Here is an 18,329-nt window from a genome sequence, read left to right on the forward strand (position 1 = left end):
GAGGTGGTGGAAGTGAAGTTATTGGGGCCATTTAAGCGACTGCTGGACATGCACATGGATAACAATGAGTTGAGGGGTGTGTAGGTTAAGTTACTATATTATACATTAGGATTAAGTCTTGGCACAACATCGTGGGCTTAAGGGCCCTGTTCAGTGCTGTACTTTTCTATGTTCTAAGGCATTTGGGTGGGTATTTGAATAAGAAGGGTTTCGAGAGATATGGACCAAGTGCTAGCAAATGGGACTACATTAATTTAGGATATCTGGTCAGCGTTGACAAGTTGGACTGAGGGTCTGTTCCAATGCTGTACATCTCTATGACTCTATAACCCTTCATATACAGCCTCACAATAATCTATCCACCTCTGCCTTACAAATATTAAACTGACACTGCTTCCATTACCTTCTGAAGCAGTGTTTCAAAGTCAAACCACCCTCATCTATTCTAAAAGCGCAATCCTTAATTTTGAAATAGAACCACCCTGTTGATGATACCTTCCATAACATTGCTGATGATGGAGAGGGCTGGTGGTGTGGGAATTAGTTGACTTGCGTTTAACTGCCCATACCACTAAAAACTGCAACAACACTAAATAAGCTTAATACCGTCCAGAACAACGCAGGTCACTTCAACAGAATCCATTCCATCATCTTCAACATTCACACTATTTACCACTATCACAGTGTATATCATCTATAGGCTTCGAGTAAGGCTCCTCGAACAGCACTTTCTGAACCCACAACATTTACCGAGAGGACAAGGGAAGGAGCTGCATGGGAACACTACGACTTGCAAGTTCCCCATCAATCCAAAAGCCATCCTGACTTGGAATTATATCAAGATTCCCTCCCTGTTACTAAATCAAAATCTTGGAATGCCCTTCCTGACAGTATTGTGGGTGTGCCTACATCTGAAGGACTGAAGTTCAAAGCAGCTAGCTTCTCCAGAGTAATTAACTAAGTTAGAGAAATAAATGCTCGCTTAGCAACAATACAAAAACAAACCCATTAGATTGTTGTCTAAATGCCAGTGTTGTAGATGTATTGGAATGTTGATCTTAGGACATAGCCAGTTCTCAAGCATAAGACTGGAATGAATCAAGTTGACTGGAGATTGGCATCTACCTGTGATGCTAGGGACCTCAGGAAGCCAAGACATATTGGAACATCTGGTTGATGATATTTCCAAAAGCTTCAGCTAAGATTTTTGCACTGATGTGCTGGACTCTCCATTATTCAGGAAGGCAATTTTTGTGAGGCCACCTCCTTCCATTGGTTAACTATCCACCACTACTTGTCACTGGACATAGCAGGACTTCACAGCCAAAATATGATCTATTTGTTGTGGGATAATGCTACTTCTACTTCTTTTATAGCATGCGATTTCGAGTGGGTCTTGGCTTCAGTAGATTAACACCTCATTATTAGGTATTCCTATGCTGCTAGTCCTGCACACTTCATTCAACCAGATTTAATCCCCAGCTTGATGATCATGGTAGAATGGTGGTCATGGGTTACAGATCACAAGATTAAATCATATTCGGCTCTTGCTGAAGGCCCATAATGCCTTCTAGAATGCCCAACTTGAGTTGTTAGATCTGTTTGAAATCTATCCCATTTAGCAGAGTGTCGGTGCCACATGTGATGGAAGGTATCCTCAACATCAAGTCAGGTCTGTGTCCATCAATCCATTTAACACTGTCATGAAAAAACATATGTAAAAAGTATTGATAAAGAGGAGTTCAAGTAAGCTTTTGCTACTTTTCTCCCCCACCAGCAGAATAGACTCAGTCCATCAGCTATATCCTTTAGAACTTAGTCAAATTGCCCAGTAGTCATTCTACTGAACCACTCTTGGTGATGGATATTGATGTCTCACTGTGCACCCGTACTATCCTCCATGTTTTGTTCAAGGCAGAGCATACGATTCATCAGCCAAGGACATTCAGCAATAACCAGTAAGACCTTTCCATGTCCATAGAGTCATAGAGATGTTCAGCATGGAAACAGACCTTTTGGTCCAACCTCAATGTTTAAGCTGATGACATGAGATCTCATGGGGTCAGATTCAATACTGAGGACTCCCATTGCAAAATCATCCCTGATAAGCGTGTACTGCTGGTGTGTGAGAGAACATACACAGATATGGTGATAGCCATTTTTGGAACATAATCGTATTCACTGAATCATTACATACAGATGTTAGGCTGTCCCAATTTTGCAACAAGCCTCCACATGTCAGTAATGAAGACTTTGGAGGGGTGACTGGGGTGTGCACATCTAGGTTTATGCTTAGTGATCTGCCTACTTTAATTTGTTTTTGACTTTGTTGCAGTTAAATACAACAGAGTGGCTTGATATGACAGGCCGTTTGAGGATATTTTGGAGTCAACTATGTTGCTATAGTCACACGTAAGGTACATCAGATTTGGGAGATTTCCTTTCCAACAAGAGATTAGTAAACCCGATTACTTTCGACAATTTCATGGTTAGTCCTTTAATTCCAGCTTTAACAATTGAATTTCTAATCAGAATTCTGTGCGACTTGAGAAAACTATTGCTTTAACTAGGATGCACAATGCGAAATGTTACATCACAACAGTATTCAGCACACATTTTGTCAATCCTGTTGTCAGCTGTGATGAACTTAGGCCAATTTAAGTTTTACAAAGTAAACAATCATTGTTGGTATATCTCCTGTAATAACATACAGAAGTTACTCCAAAATAATGTTTATCTTCTCAGGATAGGAACTGCTGAAAAGGCTATTGAGATTTAAAGTTATGTGTATGACACCTTACGCTGACAATTAGTTAATTACCTTACCTTAAGCCAAAAATATATGGGCGGCACGGTGGCTAGCACTGTTGCCTCACAGCGCCAGAGACCCAGGTTCAATTCCCGCCTCAGGCGACTGACTGTGTGGAGTTTGCACGTTCTCCCCGTGTCTGCGTGGGTTTCCTCCGGGTGCTCCGGTTTCCTCCCACAGTCCAAAGATGTGCAGGGTCAGGTGAATTGGCCATACTAAATTGCCCGTAGTGTTAGGTAAGGGGTAAATGTAGGGGTATGAGTGGGTTCACATCGGCGGGTCGGTGTGGACTTGTTGGGCCGAAGGACCTGTTTCCACAGTATAATGTAATCTGTAATAATGGATATCTTTATTTTAACAGCACTTCATTTGGAATTTTTATTTTGAACACAAAAGCTACCTAGATTTTACACATTCGATGTACTGATGGTACTGCTGGACTGTCCAAAATGCAGGAAGTACAAAGATGAAAACTTAAGCAACACAAAACATGGAAATATAATGTCCTCTAAGTTTTATTGATGCGGTAAGAAGTGACAAAGTATACATCAGGGGGACAGTTCAACTTCAATTACAACAGAACTGTTCATCACATCAACTGCATACAAGCGTATAGATACTACATACTTAAACCATATAAAACAACTACACATTATTCTTACCACTGAAAACAAAACAAAAATAAACAAGTAAACTGTTAAGTTTTATAAAAGCATTGCTACAACACAAACCTCCAAGGCTATAGCTCAGTCATGCAAGATTTACTAGGAATGACTGTAAAAGCACTGCATTAAAATCGCTGACAAGCCCATACACAGAACTGCTTTTTTTATGCTGATGCACAGCTGACAAGAAACTAACTTTATATAAACCAAAGAAACTGATTCTTATTCACATTCATCTTTTTGCTTGATAGAGAAGTCACAGGTTCTGCAAAAGCACACATTTAGTTGAACTGACGTTGCAGTATTTGAGTTGCAAGTGCTTAGAAGCACTGCCATCTATGGTATACTGCAGAATTAACATGGCCCTCCATCCCATTTTTAATATGTTAAACGAGATTCAAGTTGAAAGTCTGTTTACATTAGAACCTCTAAGTGTATAAAATTGGTTTTGTGCTAAGGATTAGAGAAATGATGGAAAGGTTAAGTAGTTCTGGATAAATGTCACAAATAGGACCATTAACAATCGGTTTAAATATGCTTAAACAACATGCCATTTGAGTGTAAAGCAGATGAGTACTTTATTTACATTTACCATAACTTTTTTTTTAAAATAAATCAAAACTTAGAAATCAGACACTGCTCTATGCCAAGTTCACCGAAAGTCAACATTGTATTAACAATCTGGAGTACTATGTATAATGATTTAAAATTCTCCACTGTCAAAATCTTTTTTATCCTTCTTTCCTTCTGCTTCCAATCCATCAGTGCCATCGCTATTGTCCCTCCTTCTCTTTCGGTTACGTACATTGAAACGTGGATTAATCTGAGGTAATGGATCCATTCCAAGGACTTTGTGAATCTGACGGAATGCTACTAATCTCAGTGCAAACTGTAGAAAAAAAATTATGGCTTTAATCTACTCACTAAATGTGTTCAGCTTTATGTCCATTCTCAAGTATAAATGATGTGCAGAACAAGATATAAAATCAACTTGTATTTACGTAATGCTTTTAATGCAGAAAACATCCCAAGCATAACAATGTCAAAATTTAACAGCAAGACAAAATGGAGATATCAAGAGTGAAATTCATGAAACATACAAACTGGTTTAAAGCCGAAAAATATTACATTTTGTCAAGCAGGTACATGATACCTCTGCAAAGCAACTTGGGAGTTGCAGGAATGATGGTGCACCCAACGCTGCACTGAACTCTACCTTGAGCACTAATCCACAAAATAAACAAGCACTTCCTCACCATGAAGAATTTGGATAAAGGAGGTGGTGTCTTTGGTCTTATTTACTGAATGAGCAAGGAAGCCATTGGCCACATGGCTTCTCAACATAGCTGATGCAGAAGATTCAAAGACAATAATTGCCATAATTTAGTATACATAATAGGTTCAAAAGTGTTTATCTCAGACAATGGCAATAAATTGTTTACCAACCATCTATACCAACCATCTACTGATTTCCCCAAATAATCAATGAAAATGTCTGAAACTATAAAGCTTGAAGTTTTTTTCCTTTCCTGTTTGCAGTTCTGGAACAAATACAGAAATCTAGATTAAGTCTAAGAATATTTAAACATTCTCTCTTTTGTTCTCTTGCTCGATGTCATCATAACCCAGAGATGGATTCAATAATGCAGCTGAGAAGTCCACAAGTTCTGTAGACAGCTACTTTATGTTTAACATTTGCCTAATACATTCTGACATTGTGGAGAACTGTGAAATTATACTTTGAGAAATCAATGGAAACAAAAAAGCAACGACATAGCACAGAAGATAAATAAGTCGCTCAAGAAAATAGAGAATTGACAAAATTTGTATTTCACAAATCTGAAGAATACAGGGGATGAAATAAATATTCATACACATATCTTTAAAGACTTTAGCGAACAGAGGAAAGGTCAAAATCAAAAGATAAGAACAGCAGAATTCTCAATGACAAAAACAGAAGTTGCCAACAAAGCTCAGCAAGTCTGGAGCATCTATGAAGAGAAATCAAAGTTAGTGTTGAGTCTGGTGACCCTTCCTTGTTTTTGTTTCTGACTCACAGCATCTGTAGTTATTTAGTTTTTTTTAATATAGAGTTTTCAATGAATTGAATTCAAGAGATTGCAGCATAAGAGATTTTAGACTAGAACACAGGTCTGGGAGACAACTAAATCATTGACTAGGGTTTCCGATAACAGAAAGACCTGGAGCAGGATCAAGCAATGTTACAACTGAAATACCGAATTTATGGGATGAAGATGACATATGGAGAAGTTGCTCAATTGCAGAGTAGATAGAAATGCTATATGCATAGTCAGATTTAGCTCATTGCAGTCATCGCGGATACAAAAAAAACCAAGTGGTGACGGACAAATGAGAGATGTGGTCTTCCAAATGTTTAACTGAAAAGAAAATGGAAGGTCTCTTTTTAGTAGCCTATTCAGAACTTGGAAGCTCTTCCAAATGTGGATGCTGTAGACCATTTTTGGACATACTTATGCTTTATGGGTAGCTAAAATCACATACCAGTGTGCCAAATGAGAGGAATTGAACTTGAAGATAGAAAAGTGCAAATTCCAACTGAGCTTTATCAGATGAAACCTTTGATTTTGTCCTTAAAAGTTAAGATTAGATTAGATTCCCTACTGTGTGGAAACAGTTCCTTTGGCCCAACAAGTCCATACCAACCCTCCAAAGAGTAGCCCACCCAGTCCCATTTCCCTCTGACTACTGCACCTAAAACTAAGGGCAATTTAACATGGCCAATTCACCTAACCCGCACATCTTTGGACTTTGGAAGGAAACCGGAGCAAACCCACGCAGACACAGGGAGAATGTGCAAACTCCACACAGATCATCACCAAAGGCTGGAATCGAACCTAGAACCCTGGTGCTGTGAGGCAGCAGTGCTAACCACCGTGCCGCCCCATATAACATTGATTAAAATAAAAAGGTGGATAAACTGTACTTTAAGAATAAAAAAGATTCTTACTACTTCACTGAATAGCACAAAGAAGATGAGACAGCAATTTAGCAAACAAAAGAGTAAACATTTGTTCAATAAAGGCATGCTAGTAAGTTTAAAATGATACTGGTAAAAATGAAGCAGGTGAATGATCTCTGCCATTAAAAAGTAAACTGGTCCAAAAGTGACTCATCAACTACAGTATAAATGAAATACACGGACTGCAAATGAAAATAATTAATAGATGATGAAATAGTGTTCATTGGAATTGCCAATTGGAAAAAAATCTTTAACAGGTTAGTAAATTGGGTAACTTTGCAACAAGAGTTGCAGCTCTCAATTATGTATTAATGCAACACAATTTATATCCATTGATGTGGATATAAAAAAAGTTAGGGCATGGCAATATTATCCTTCATACTAAATTAAAAATTAGTAAGGACCCAACTTCAGTGAAGAGGACACTATTAGATGATGGATTAGTTTCCTCCAGCTCCAGCTACAATTTCTCCATCATGATATGGACTCTGGGTCATGAGGTTTGGTTGAAAAAAATTTCACAGGACTTTTGCATTCCTCACTGAAAGGACAGCTGACACTATCAAGTTCAGAAGCTGTAAATAGAATCTTGCATCTATTTGGGACAGTACATTCGAATTGCACAACAGCAAAGTCACTTCTGAAAATGCTTAGAGATTTTTTTTTGGACAGAGTGACTACAAAAATAAATCTTGCGCTTGAGCCTGGCACCCACCTTCACTGATTAAAAAAAAGGAATCACCATACGAACACTCTCAATGTATCTTGCTATGCCCTGAACTAAGAATTTCCACTCTCAGACTGACAGCACCTTTGTGGTGTAGGCCAAAGTGTTGTTGACCATTTCATTTCCAGCATTTTGCTTTAAACGTCTCTCTCGTAACTACAGTTTAAGGTTCGCTTGTCCTCTCCTTCGTACTCCATCAGACTCAACACTCAAAGGATCCCAAGTTACCATTTCCACCAATCCAGTGGAATGAGTGAATTCTCATCTCTCTCAGCATTCCTACCATTATCAAAAAAGTATTGAACAAACTATTGGGATTGAAGGAAGGCCTACATTCTACATTAAAGTAAGTGGCAGCAGAGATCATGGATCTATTGGTTATCATATTCCAAACTTCCTTGGATGCGCAAATGGCTCCAGCAGTTTGGAAAAATGCTAATATTCAAAAGGGGAGGAGGCAGAAAGTAAGGGACTATAGCCAGTTAGTTTAATGTGCGTCATTGGGAAATTATTAGAATCTGTTACTAAGTAAGTAACAACAAGACATTTGGAATTACGCAAAAGCTAGCATGCAGATACAGCAGGCAATAAGGAAGGCCAGCAGAATTTTGGTATTTATTAATAAAATAAGGGAAAGTGTTGCTGCAACTGCACAAGGCATTAGCGAGACCGCAACCGGAGTACTGCGTACAATTTTGGTCCCCTAAATTAAAAATTAGTAAGGACCCAACTTCAGTGAAGAGTACACTTATTAGATGATGGAGTATTTTCCTCCAGCTACAATTTCTCCATCATGATATGGACTCTGGGTCAGGAGGTTTGGTTGAAAAAAATTTCACAGGACTTTTGCATTTCTCACTGAAAGGACAGCTGAATTGCCTACTCCCACTTACGTTCTCATGGGCTTGAGTAAGACGTGATAATGAATGAAGTTGGATTACAGGCAGTTCAGAGCAGGTTGACTAGATTGGATCCAAAGATGCGGGTTTGTCTTATGAAGAGAGATTGAGCAGTTTAGGTCTGTACCTTAAAAGAATGACAGGAGATCTAGTTGAGCTATCTCCATAATGTGCTCAAAATTACATGATAAGCAAAGTAGACATGGATGCTTCCTCATAGGGGGCAATCTAGAATGAGGGGTCAAGTTTTAGCAGAAGGGGTACCAGATTTAAAACACAGAAGAGGAGAAATTATTTCTCCTAAAGGATCGTGAATCTATGGAATTCACTACTTGTGAGAGCACTTAATGCTGGAACAGTGAGTAAATTTAAAAGGAGGAACTAAGAGAGATTTTTAACTAGTATTGGGCTGAAGGGCTATGGAAATGGGCAGCAAAGTTGAGTTCAGGCTAAGGTGGCATTGGGTGGCACGGTGGTTAGCACTGCTGCCTCACAGCGCCAGAGACCCGGGTACAATTTCCACCTCAGGCAACTCGGTGTGGAATTTGCACATTCTCCCAGTGTCTGCATGGGTTTCCTCCGGGTGATCCGGTTTCCTCCCGTATTCCAAAAATGTGCAGGTAAGGTGAATTGGCCATGCTAAATTGCCCATAGTGTTAGGTGAAGGGGTACATGTAGGGGAATGTGTCTGCGTGGGTTGCGCTTCGGAGGGTCGGTGTGGACTTGTTGGGCCGAAGGGCCTGTTTCCACACTGTAAGTAATCTAATCTAAAAAAAAAAGATGAGATCAGTTATGATTGTATCAAGTGGCAGAGGAGGCTTGAGGGCCTACTCCTACTTCTTATGTTCTCATGGGCTTGAGCAAGATGTGATAATCTGGCCTACAGCTCAGTTACGCTCATCACCTGTCCTTTCGGATGGTATCTTTCCATGCAAATGGAGATCTTGACACTTGCCCTTTTAACCTCATCTGTTTTCACAATCCAAGGCTCCAAACCTTGGAATGGCAGCCCACATGAATGGCACCACTATACTATCTCCAACGTTCACTTTCTGCATCACCATTACACAGCGGTAACAGTATACATCATCTACAAAATGCACTGCAGTACGTCCCCAAGGATCCCTTGACAGCACTTTACAAAGCCTCACCCACAATGCCCTTGATGAACAAAGTCAGAGATGCATGAGAACAATACAGGTACTCGTCCAAGCCAAACACCAGCCAGACTTGGAAGTGTATTGTACTTTCTTAACTGTTATAGAGTCATAGAGATGTACAGCATGGAAACAGACCCTTCGGTCCAACCCGTCCATGACGACCAGATATCCCAACCCAGTCTAGTCCCACCTGCCAGCACCTGGCCCATATCCCTCCAAACCCTTCCTATTCATATACCCATCCAAATGCCTCTTAAATGTTGCAATTGTACCAGCCTCCACCACTTCCTCTGGCAGCTCATTCCATACACGTACCACCCTCTGCGTGAAAAAGTTGCCCCGTAGGTCTCTTTTATATCTTTCCCCTCTCACCCTAAACCTATGCCCTCTAGTTCTGGACTCCACAAACCCAGGGAAAAGACTTTGTCTATTCATCCTATCCATGCCCCTATTTAATTTTGTAAACCTCTATAAGGTCACCCTTCAGCCTCCAATGCTCCACGGAAAACAGCCCCCGCCTGTTCAGCCTCTCCCTATAGCTCAAATCCTCCAACCACGACAACATCCTTGTAAATCTTTTCTGAACCCTTTCACGTTTCACAACATCTTTCCGATAGGAAGGAGACCAGAATTGCATGCAATATTCCAACAGTGGCCTAACCAATACCCTGAACAGCCACAACATGACCTTCCGACTCCTGTACTCAATACTCTGACCAACAAAGGAAAGCATACCAAATGCCTTCTTCACTATCCTATCTACCTGTGACTCCACTTTCATGGAGCTATGATCCTGCACTCCAAGGTCTCTTTGTTCAGCAACACTCCCTAGGACCTTACCATTAAGTGTATAAGTCCTGCTAAGATTTGCTTTCCTAAAACGCAGCACCTCGTATTTTTCTGAATTAAACTCCATCTGCCACTTCTCAGCCCATTGGCCCACCTGGTCAAGATCCTGTTGTAATCTGAGGTAACCCTCTTACCGAATCAAAATTCTGGAACTTGCTTCTGGACAGCATCATGAGTACACCGACGCCCAAGGACTGCAGCAGTTCAAAAGGCTCACACATTACTTTATTCATTTATTGAATATGGGCACTGTGGGTTGGGCCAATATTAATTGCCCATTTCTAGTTACCCTCAAAATGGATCAGGGTAAGCTTCCTTCTTGAGCTTCCTCCTTCACCTGCAGTCCATGTTGTGCAGGTGACCGAGAGCATTCTTAGAGAAGAAGTACCATGGTTTTGACCAACTTATGTTGAAGGAACAGAGATATATTTACAAGTCAGAATGGCGAGTGGCTTGGAGGATAACTTACAGGGTGGTGGTGTTCCCAAGAATCTGCTCTCCTAGTCCTTCTAGATGGAAACTGTCTTGGGTTTGGAAGGTGTTGTCTAAGATGCTTTGGTGAACGTCTGCATTCCATCTTGCAAAATATACACACTGCTGCTACTGAGCATCGGTGGAGAATGTTTGTGGGTGTGTTGCCAACCTAAAGGATTGCTTTGTCCTGGACGATGTGAAGCTTTGGGTGTTATTACTCATCCAGGAAAATAGGGGCATTCAACTATACAACTTATTTATAGCTTGTGAATAGGTTGTGTGGAATCAGGTGAGCTACATGCTGTAGGAGCTGCACTTGTCGCCATAATATTTCTATAGCTGATCCAGTTCAGAGGAAGGTCAATGGTAACCTCCAAGATGTGGATAATAGGGCAACTCAGCAACAGTAAATGTATGATGGGTTATATTCTATCTTATTGAAGATAGTTACATTCTCTCGTTGGGGATGGTCATTGCCTGGGGAAAGCATCAGTCAGCCCAAAATCTTGATACTACCGAGCTATTGCTGCATTTGGACATTGACTGCTTCAGTACTTGAGCAGTCGTGAACAGTGCTGAACATCCCCACTTCAGAGCTTGTGTTAGAGGGAACGTTACTGACGGAACAACAGAAAACGGTTGGGCCTTGAACACGACCCCAAGTAACTCCTGCAGAGATGGCATGGAGCTGAGATAGCTGTCCACCAATAAACACACCCATAATTGTCTTCCTCTGTATAATTCATGCAAATATGAAATGTCCCCAATTCCGATTTACTCCAGTTTTGTTTGAGCTCCTTGACATCACACTGTCAAATTCAGGGTGGATGTGCGTCACTCTCATTTCACCTCTGGAATTCAGCTCTTTAGTTCATGTTTGAACCAAGGTTATAAAATGAGGTGAGGAGCTGATTGGTCCTAGCAGACTCCAAACTGAGCAGGGAACAGGTTATTGGAAGGCAAGTGTGATCTGCAACATTTGATAGCACTGTTGATTACCTCTACCATCACTTCCATTATTTAAACAGAGAATAACTGCAGAATTCTGGTGTTCTAGTCCACAAGCCACAATGGTAGTAGCATGCAAATAAAGCAAATAATTAAGACATCTAATGAAATGCAATCCTTTATTATAAGAGAGATTAAAGGTAAAGGTTAGGACATTATGCTTCACTTAAACAGGCTGAGGCCACCTCTTAAGTATTGTGTGTAGGGTTGGTTTGCTTACTTAAGGAAGGATGTAAATACATTTGATGTGGATAAGAGAAGGCTTACTTTCTATACAACTAACATGTGCATGTTGTCTTATGGGGAAAGGTTGGATAGACTTGGCTCTTTTCCACTGGGGTCAGAAGAATGAGGGATGACTTATAAAGGGCATACAGCCTTTGGCCAAACTAGTCCATGCCTAAAGGGTTCATAAACTGAACTATCATCTGTCTGTGTTTGGCCCATATCCCTCTCTACCTTTCCTATCCATGTACCTGCCCAGGTCTTTTAAATGTTGTAACTGTACCTGTCTCTACCACTTCCTCTGGCAGCTCATGTACACACCACCCTGCGTGAAGATGTTGCCCCTCAGGTCCCTTTTAAATCTTTCCATGCTCACCTTAAAGCTATGCCTACCCTGGGGAAAAGACCTCAGCTATTCACCTTATCTATACCACTCATGATTTTATACATCTCTATAAGGTCACCCCTCATCCTTCTACATGCCAAAGAAAAAAATCCCAGCCTATCTAGCCTCTCCTTATAATGCAAACCCTACAGTCTTGGTAACATCCTTGTAAATCTTTTTTGCACCCTTTCCAGTTTAATAACATCCTTCCTATAGGACAGTGACCAGAATTGTATACAACACTCCAAATGTGGCCTTACCAATGTCTTGTACAGCGGTTATATGATGTTGCAACTCCCGTACTCAATGCTCTGACTAATGAAGCCAAGCATGCCAAACGCTTTCTTCACCGCCCTGCCTATCTGTGACATCATTTTCAAGGAATTATTTTTCTTTGAATTGTCTGAATGGTCCTGAACACCTGAAGGGCTTGACAAAAAGAACACGGAAGAGAGAATTCCTCTTATGGGCAAGTCCAGATCTATGGGTTACCATTTAAAACCAGAGCAAGGTGGGGAATTTTATGAAGAGTAGAAGAAACTTCTTCTTTGAGGGTTGTGCAACTTTGGAATTCTGCTTCAGAAGTGGGTGGATGGGGTCTCATTGAATATTGTTAAGGCAGAGGGAGATTGATTTCTTTCTGGGGGTTACTGGAATGTGCAATTTGAAAAAAAAGAGCCTTATATTACTGAATAGTGCAGCAGCCCTGAGAAGCCAAATGGAGTACTTCCAATCTTAATTAGCAAATTCTTATGCTCTCCATGTCCATGCCAATGATGGCTGTATCTCATGAACAAATTAAAAAAAAACAAATGACTTGCACTTACATCTGTTATACTGTATTCACTGCTCACAAGATCATCTCCTATATACTGGGGAGATCTAATGCGGATCTGTGATATGTACTAGTTCTGACGGCAAGTGAGATCCTGAGCTTCTTACTGCCTGTCATTTGAATTCTCTACGTGCCCTCACTCCAACCTTTGTGCCACAGCCTTCCAAAGAAGCTCAACTTAAGCTTGAGGAACAGCACTTCAATTTTCTCCTGGGAACTTCTACCACCTTTGCATTCAACAACCTCAAATTCTGATCTCTGTCCTCACTGTGATTTATTTTTCATTGTTGATTTGTTTTTTCTATCTACCTTGTTCCTCCTCTTTACTCTTGCTTTGGCTTTCAGACAGCATATATACAGCATCTTGCCATTCACATCCAAACACAATTTTACATCATGTTCCCATCCAGAACAGCAATAGTGTATAAGCAAACTGCACACACCAGAGCCTACTCAGACATTCCATAAGAGGTAGCAACAGAAATAGTCGATTTGGCATGCAGATATTTCCTGCCACTCAATATAATGGCTCATCTGATAATCCTCAATATCATGTCTTTTCCCCCTCAACCCTCAATTGCCTGCTGTTTAAAAATGTCTTTCTGTCTGTCTCAGCCTTGAAGATACTTAATGATACTGCCTCTACAGACCAGAGGTAACAAATTCCATTGATTCACCACCTTCAGAAAAAGCTTCCTCATTGCTTCTTAAAAGAGTGATCCCTTACTCTGGAGATTAAGGCCTCTGGTCCTAGACTCTCCCACAATGGGAACCAACTGTTCAGCATCTAACTTGTCAAGCCCCTTAAGAATCTTATCTTTCAATGAGGTAATGTCTCACTTTACCAAACTCCAATGACTACAGGCCCAACCTACTCAATCTCTTCTCATAAGGCCTTCATGCCTGGGGTCAACCTAGTGAACTTTCACTGGACTGCATCCAATGCCAGCATTTCTTTCCTTAGGCAAGGAAATCAAGACTGATTTGATTAGCGGTTGAAGAGGTACAGTTTTAACCAGACTTCCCTATTCTTGTACTCCATTCCCTTTGATGTAAAGGCCAATAGTTCATTGGCCTTCCCTACTACCTGCTGAATTGCAGAGCCTGATGAACGTAGATACTAGTTTTTTTTGTGTGCGAATTGCACATTAGGACCCCAAATACCTCTGTGCTGCAGCTTTCTGCAGTCTTTCTCAATTCAGCTCTCCTATTCTTCCTTCCAAAAGTTCCTAACCTGACAAGTCTCCACACTACATTCCATCTGCCAAAGGTTTTATTCATTCAACTTATCTACATCCCTCTGCAGACTCTTAATGTCACCCTCACCACTCATCTTCCCATCTATTCTGATGTCATCTGAAAACCTGGCAATAATGTATTCACTGCCCAATATACCGGCCACTGCAGCGGACAGCTGGAACTGACAACCGGAAGCGGCAGATACAAATCACTATAAATGCCGGAGGAAATATCACAGACACGCTTTACAGGAGGCTCCCAAGCACTGAGGATGTCACCTAGACAGGGGACGAAACGTCTGCAACACAAATGCCCAGCTCGGCGAACAGAACTACAACAAAGACGAAATTATTGAAAAATTCGATATAGACACAACAAAAGGCCCTACATGAGGAAGGAGAAAGTGAGGACTGCAGATGCTGGAGATCAGAGTCGAGAGTGTGTTGCTTTCTCAGCTATCTTTCCCCCAAACCCAACCCCTCCCATTTATCTCTCAGCCGTGGCCCACAAGCATCATTCCTGATGACGGGCTTATGCCCAAAATGTTAATTCTCCTGCTCCCCAGATGGTGCCTGACCTGCTATGCTTTCCCAGCAACACATTCTCGACTCTGTGTGAGGAAGACAATGTTGGTTTGTCCACAGTTATGACATGAAGAAATAACAGGATAAGATCTTTAAATTTTTTTGCTAGCAGCAAGAGAAAGAAAATTATAGCAGTCAGGAAGGTATTAAAAGGAAGAAAAGAGTACTGTTTTAGATTGTGAGCTCAGGCATTGGTTTAGCATTTTGGATATTCACAAAGATGTGCTAATTGTGAAACAACTGACTGATCAAGAGTTTGGGCAAACAGTACTGTGCAGTCATGTAAAACTCAAGAAGCTGTCTGAAGATGATGGTGAAATTGAAGCTGCAGAAAGAATTTTCATCAATAAATACATTCAATCACAGATGTTACAGCTGGATTTATTTCATATCAAATCAAGAGATCAGGTCTGTGTACATGAGGGGAATCAAAATACATAAGATAAACAAGTTTGCAAGATTAGTTTAAGGAGATAGTCAGGGGATGTGGGCACTAGCCATACCCAAGTAACCATACAAATATGGTAATTCTATGATAGAACAGTCTATCAATGGTTACCATCAGAACTGTACAGAAGGGAAATGCCTTTTCATGAGTTACTGCCTTAAGGTTATTAGATGAGGGTGGGAGTAGAGGAAAGATTAATTTAAAAACTCCCACCTGAGCCAGACTCTCCTTCCTACAGTCTGGCAAATTCTCTGTTTCAGCAAAAGCCTGAGGCTGTCAGAATAGGGAGGTATAACCTGCACCCACTTTATCCCGGTTTCCTGGCTGTTAAAAACAATGCTCCACGCATGCTCAAAAATTAGGCTCAAAGTTGGGGCATTTTCCTGTGTTAAACACTTACAAGATACCTTATTAATTAACTACTGGATGTCTCAGCACAATCTAAATCCTCTCATCTATATACCCCACCAGTCCCTACTAGCTTAAAAAAAAAGTTCAAGCAGGACTCTTCTTTTGGAAAAAAACTTTATTCTATCTGATTGCACTATGATTTACTAAGTGGATTCTTAAGATATTCTTAATAGATTCCAGAATTTTGCCAATGAATGACGTCACGTTAACTGGCCTCAGTTTTCTCTTTCCACCCTTGACCTCATAATCCACTGGATGCTCCAAGACCTGGGAAATTAAGGATCGGGAATTGACAGTGGTGCTCACTCAAACCGGCTGTCCCTCAACTGATTTAGAGTGGGCTTCTGCCTCCATCTGAGGGGAACTTCCATTCTAGACAGCTACCAGACAATCTGATTAGGGGCTACAGGCAACAAAGGAAGTAAAACCATGAAAATCAAGAATGCTGAGGACATGTAATTTTTAATATCCATTACATGTTAAAGGGGCAATGACTTGTGAATTTCCCCATCTTGATGACTGAAACATACGCACAACAAATATACCATAAGACCATAACATATAGGAGCATGATTAGGACATTCAGCTCAAGTCTGCTCCATTATTTGATCATGGTTGATATGTTTCTCAACCCCATTCTCCTGCCTTCTTCCTGTAACCCTTGATACCTCACACCTCATTCTGATCCTTGAACACAAAAGACTTTTTTTTAAAACTTTGAAAGACTTTCCCTCTGGTAAAATCTGCACTAAATTGTATAAAAGGTTTGTGATCATTCAATTGAGAACATATTTCTGAAAATCAACTGTAGGCTGAAACAAATACCCTCATTACACAGGGCAGACAAGAAAACATAATTTAATTATTTTCAGTAAAGGACAGGTTTCCACAAGTTCCAAGAGCAACTTCTTTTCCATTTTTAACTTATCATACAACATAACTGACCTGGTTATGGGAACCTTACCTGTGCACTAGCCGTGATATCTTCCCGTTGTTGTACGGTCACTGAATTTAGTGTATCACTAGGGTTCTTTTCACAAGGATCATAAAGTCCAGGACCACCTGAAATAGTTAATAAAAATAGTATCTTTCTAACTTTTAGAACTACTTCCAAATATCGTTCACTGTTTCATTACTTTACAAAGACAAGCATTTACTAAACTGAAATCACAACTCCCTTAACGTTTACAATACTCATGGAGGGGGACAGGAGCAGACTGTATGGGAAAGTAAGTATTTAATTGGGGCAGGGGAAATCACAATGCTATTATTCAGGAATTGGGGTGCTTAAATTGAGAACAGATGTTGTCAGGGAAATGCATGAGGTAGTTTAGGAAACACGTGCTGGTAGTGCTAGACAGGTTTGTCCCACTGAGGCAAGCAAGGTATGGTAGGTTCAAAGGACCAAGGACGACAAGGGATGTGGAACACCTTGTCAAGAGAAGAAGAAAGCTTACTTCAGGTTGAGGAGGCAGGATCATGCAGGGCTCTAGAGGGTTAGAAGATAGCCAGAAAGGAACTGAAGAATAGACTTAGGAGAGCCGGAAGGGGGCATGAAAAAGCTTTAGCTGGTAGGATTAAGGAAAACCCCAAGGCATTCTACACTTGCGAGGAACAAGAGGATGGCCAGATTGAGGATAGGGCCGATTAGGGATAATGGAAGAAACTTGTGCTTGGAGTTGGAGGTGGTAGGGGAGGTCCTTAATGAATACTTTGCTTCTGTATTCACTACAGAAAGGGACCTTGACATTTCTAAAGAGCATGAAACAGACCGATATGCTCAAAGGAGGATGTGCAGAAAATTTTGAAAAACATAAGGATAGCAAGTCCCCTGGGCAGACGGGATATATACCCAAAGTTACTACAGGAAGTGTGGGAAAAGATTGCTGCGCCTTTAGCGATGATCTTTGCATCCTTGCCATCTAGTGCCAGATGATTGGAGTGTGGCAAATTGGAGGGTGTTCAAGAAAGAGAATAGGGATAATTCAGTCAGTCAGTCAGTCTTTCGTCTGTTGTGGGCAAATTATTGGAGAGGATTCAGAGACACAGATTTATGACTACTTGGAAAATTATAGCTTCATTAGAAGATAGTCAGAATGGATTTGAGGGGTGGCAGGTCATGCCTCAAAGCTTATTGAATTCTTTAAGGATGTGACAAAACACCAAAGGTGAAGGCAGAGCAGTGGATGTGGTATACATGGATTTTAGCAAGGCATTTGTTACTCTTCTTTAGGAAGTAAGGAGGCATAGGATACAGGGAAATTTGGCTGTCTAGATATAGAATTGGCTGGTCTACAGCAGAGGGTGGTAGTAGATGGAAAGCATTCAGCCTGGAGCTTGGTGACCAGTGATGTGCCACAGGGATCAGTTCTGGGACTTTGCTCTTTGTGATTTTTATAAATGACTTGGATGAGGAAATGGAAGGGTGGGTTCCCAAGTTTGGTAATGACACAAAGGTTGGTGGAGTTGTGGGTAGTGTGGAAGGCTATTGTCGGTTGAAATAAGACTGACAGGATGCAAAGCTAGCCTGAAAAGTGGCAGATAGAGTTCAACCTGGAAAAGTGTGAAGTGATTCATTTTGAAAGGTCTAAATTGAATGCAGGATTCTTG

General features: G+C 40.8%; 1 protein-coding gene across 2 annotated transcripts in view; it reads right to left on the reverse strand.

Annotated features, from left to right (window-relative positions):
* Window positions 1-3,306: 3,306 nt before the first annotated feature.
* The window catches only part of zfr (zinc finger RNA binding protein), a 97,890-nt gene continuing 82,867 nt past the window's right edge, over window positions 3,307-18,329 (reverse strand). For both annotated transcript variants that reach the window (XM_043687475.2, XM_043687472.2), the window contains 2 exons: window positions 16,684-16,781; window positions 3,307-4,363 (listed from right to left, as the gene is read on the reverse strand). In XM_043687475.2, the coding sequence (XP_043543410.1) occupies window positions 4,178-4,363; window positions 16,684-16,781 (284 nt within the window). In that variant the 3' untranslated portion in view covers window positions 3,307-4,177. The remainder of the gene's footprint in view (window positions 4,364-16,683; window positions 16,782-18,329) is intronic.

This window comes from Chiloscyllium plagiosum, unplaced genomic scaffold, assembly GCF_037043375.1.
Source record: "Chiloscyllium plagiosum isolate Xiang-an unplaced genomic scaffold, Cpla_swu_hap1 HiC_scaffold_1, whole genome shotgun sequence".
Classification (NCBI taxonomy): domain Eukaryota; kingdom Metazoa; phylum Chordata; class Chondrichthyes; order Orectolobiformes; family Hemiscylliidae; genus Chiloscyllium; species Chiloscyllium plagiosum.